Source organism: Chelonoidis abingdonii, chromosome 1 (assembly GCF_003597395.2).
Source record: "Chelonoidis abingdonii isolate Lonesome George chromosome 1, CheloAbing_2.0, whole genome shotgun sequence".
Lineage (NCBI taxonomy): Eukaryota > Metazoa > Chordata > Testudines > Testudinidae > Chelonoidis > Chelonoidis abingdonii.
The window spans coordinates 2,750,981-2,753,274 of record NC_133769.1 but is presented as its reverse complement, the minus strand read 5'-3'; the positions used below and the strand labels follow the sequence as shown (position 1 = coordinate 2,753,274).

At 49.2% G+C, this 2,294-nt stretch overlaps 1 protein-coding gene across 1 annotated transcript in view; it reads right to left on the bottom strand.

The window, feature by feature from the left end:
* The window catches only part of LOC116835056 (tubulin alpha chain-like), a 5,455-nt gene extending 4,790 nt beyond the window's left edge, over positions 1 to 665 (bottom strand). Inside the window, 1 exon segment of the mRNA XM_075063708.1 lies at positions 437 to 665. Coding sequence (XP_074919809.1) covers positions 437 to 665 — 229 coding nt within the window.
* Positions 666 to 2,294: the final 1,629 nt, after the last annotated feature.

Here is a 2,294-nt window from a genome sequence, read left to right as displayed (position 1 = left end):
TCCGGTGCCTTGTACAGGGGGGGTCTGACTGTCTGGGGCAGGGGGGACAGGACCCCATCAGTGGGGCTGGGTGGCACAGCCCAGCAGGGGATACCTGTAGAGCGTGCTGGGCAGGAGCGACTCTCCCACGACTGCGGGGGAACGGAGGTGGTATCCACACCCCCAGGAAGCCCGCAGGAGTCCTGAGCCAGTCTCAGGGTTAATCTGGGGGGGAAAACGGGAGGAACCAAGGGGGCATGGCCAGAGGAGGGAGCCTTTTTTATGTTTGCTCCCCCTACACTGAAAACCTGGCTATGCCACTGTTATCTGCAGTAAGAGCTCTGTGTCAGAAGTTACTGAGAAGTGGAGAGGAAGGTTGTGTTTTCCCCTCTTCCCAGAAGGTCAGTGATAGAAACTCTAAGAAGGGATCTGACCTATGCAGATTCCAGTGTCTTACCAATAACGGTAGGTTCCAGGTCTATGAACAGCGCTCTGGGCACATGCTTCCCAGACCCAGTCTCACTGAAGAAGGTCCCAAAGGAAGAATCAGCTTGCCCCAAGGACTTCTCCAAACAGATGATTCCATCTGGCTGGATCCCATGCTCCAGACAGTACAGCTCCCAGCAGGCATTGCCCATCTGCACGCCAGCCTGGCCAATATGGACAGAAATACACTCCCGCTGCATGGGGAAGAGGTACACAAAGAAGTTGCATTCATGAAACTGTGGTGTTAACTGTGTGGTTCAGTCAGTGTTTCATGCCTGGAAACAGGGAGCCCGTCACTCCACTTCCATCCCTGCTCAGAGCTACAGTGTTGCTCAAGAGCAGGTTGAGTGTGAGAAGGTTCATCCACCAATCCTGAGAAATGTGACTAGGCCAATGGGCTCGATTTCCAGCTGTTAAAACTACAGCCTTGTCCTATGTGCATGGCCCTGTTAAGGCAACATTGAACAAGGATCACCCGATCGATAGACAAGCAGGGTTGTAGCTTGGTTACTGGACAGAGCTACCTTCCAGGCTACCATGGCTACTTGGAGCCATGTCTAACTATTGTTCACCTTCTAGCCCACGTGCCATTGGAGATTTAAGACAGTTTGCTTATTTCTAGCAAGGGATGTGTATGGTTCAGTGCACTCAGAACTGCTTGAGTGGAAAACTCCTGGCATTATGGAGTGAAGAGCAAGGGGAATTCCAGTACTGAAGATGTGACTGGTGTGACGTTCCCAAGACCAGTCCATTTTCAGGATTGTTCTACCAGATGAAGACAGGCCATCCTGAGTCTTGGCCAGCTTTAATTTGTTAAGAACGGCCATACTGGGTCAGACCAAAGGTCCATCTAGCCCAGTATCCTGTCTACTGACAGTGGCCAATGCCAGGTGCCCCAGAGAGAGTGAACCTAACAGGTAATGATCAAGTGATCTCTCTCCTGCCATCCATCTCCACCCATACGGGCTATGGACACCATTCCTTACTCATTCTGGCTAATAGCCATGAATGGACAACCTCTATGAATTTATCCAGTTCTCTTTTAAACCCTGTTACAGTTGACATTGTGAAATGCTTTAAATACACATCATGTTACTGCAGTATGAGAGACACCAGACACTGGACAGGAGCACACACAGAGCAATGTTATCAGAGAGTTTGGCTGCTCCGATACAAAACTAAAAGCATCACCTTAGTCCTGCTCCTTGTGTGTATTGAGATTCCTCTTTCAACTGGTGAGGGCATAATGAGAACCAGCAACAATCCAGTACTTCCCTCTGTACCTACTGTATATAGAGCCCTATTGCAGGGCATGAACACAAGGCAGCAGACTTGGTGTGAGAGCTTTAACTATGAATTAGAGTTCAGGCAATGAAAACTGCAACCTTAGTGAACTATCGATGGAATTGAAGCCTTCCCACAGCTGTGCTGGCTACGAGGGACTGAGGCTATGTTGGTATAACTCATGCTAATCCAGGGTGTGAATAAGCCACTTCTGATAACAGATTACACCAACCTAAGCACCACAGTGGACAGTGCTATGTTGTTGTAGGGTTACCAGATAGCAACTGTGAAAAACAGGATGGGGATTGTGTGTGTGTGGGGGGGGGGGGGCAATAGATGCCTATACAAGAAAAAGCAGCAGAGAATCTTGTGGCACCTTATAGACTAACAGACGTTTTGGAGCGTGAGCTTTCGTGGGTGAATACCCACTTCGTCAGACGCAGGTAGTGGAAATTTCCAGGGATAGGTTATATATATATGCTAGCAAGCAAGCTAGAGATAATGAGGTTAGTTCAATCAGGGAGGATGAGGCCCTGTTCTAGCAG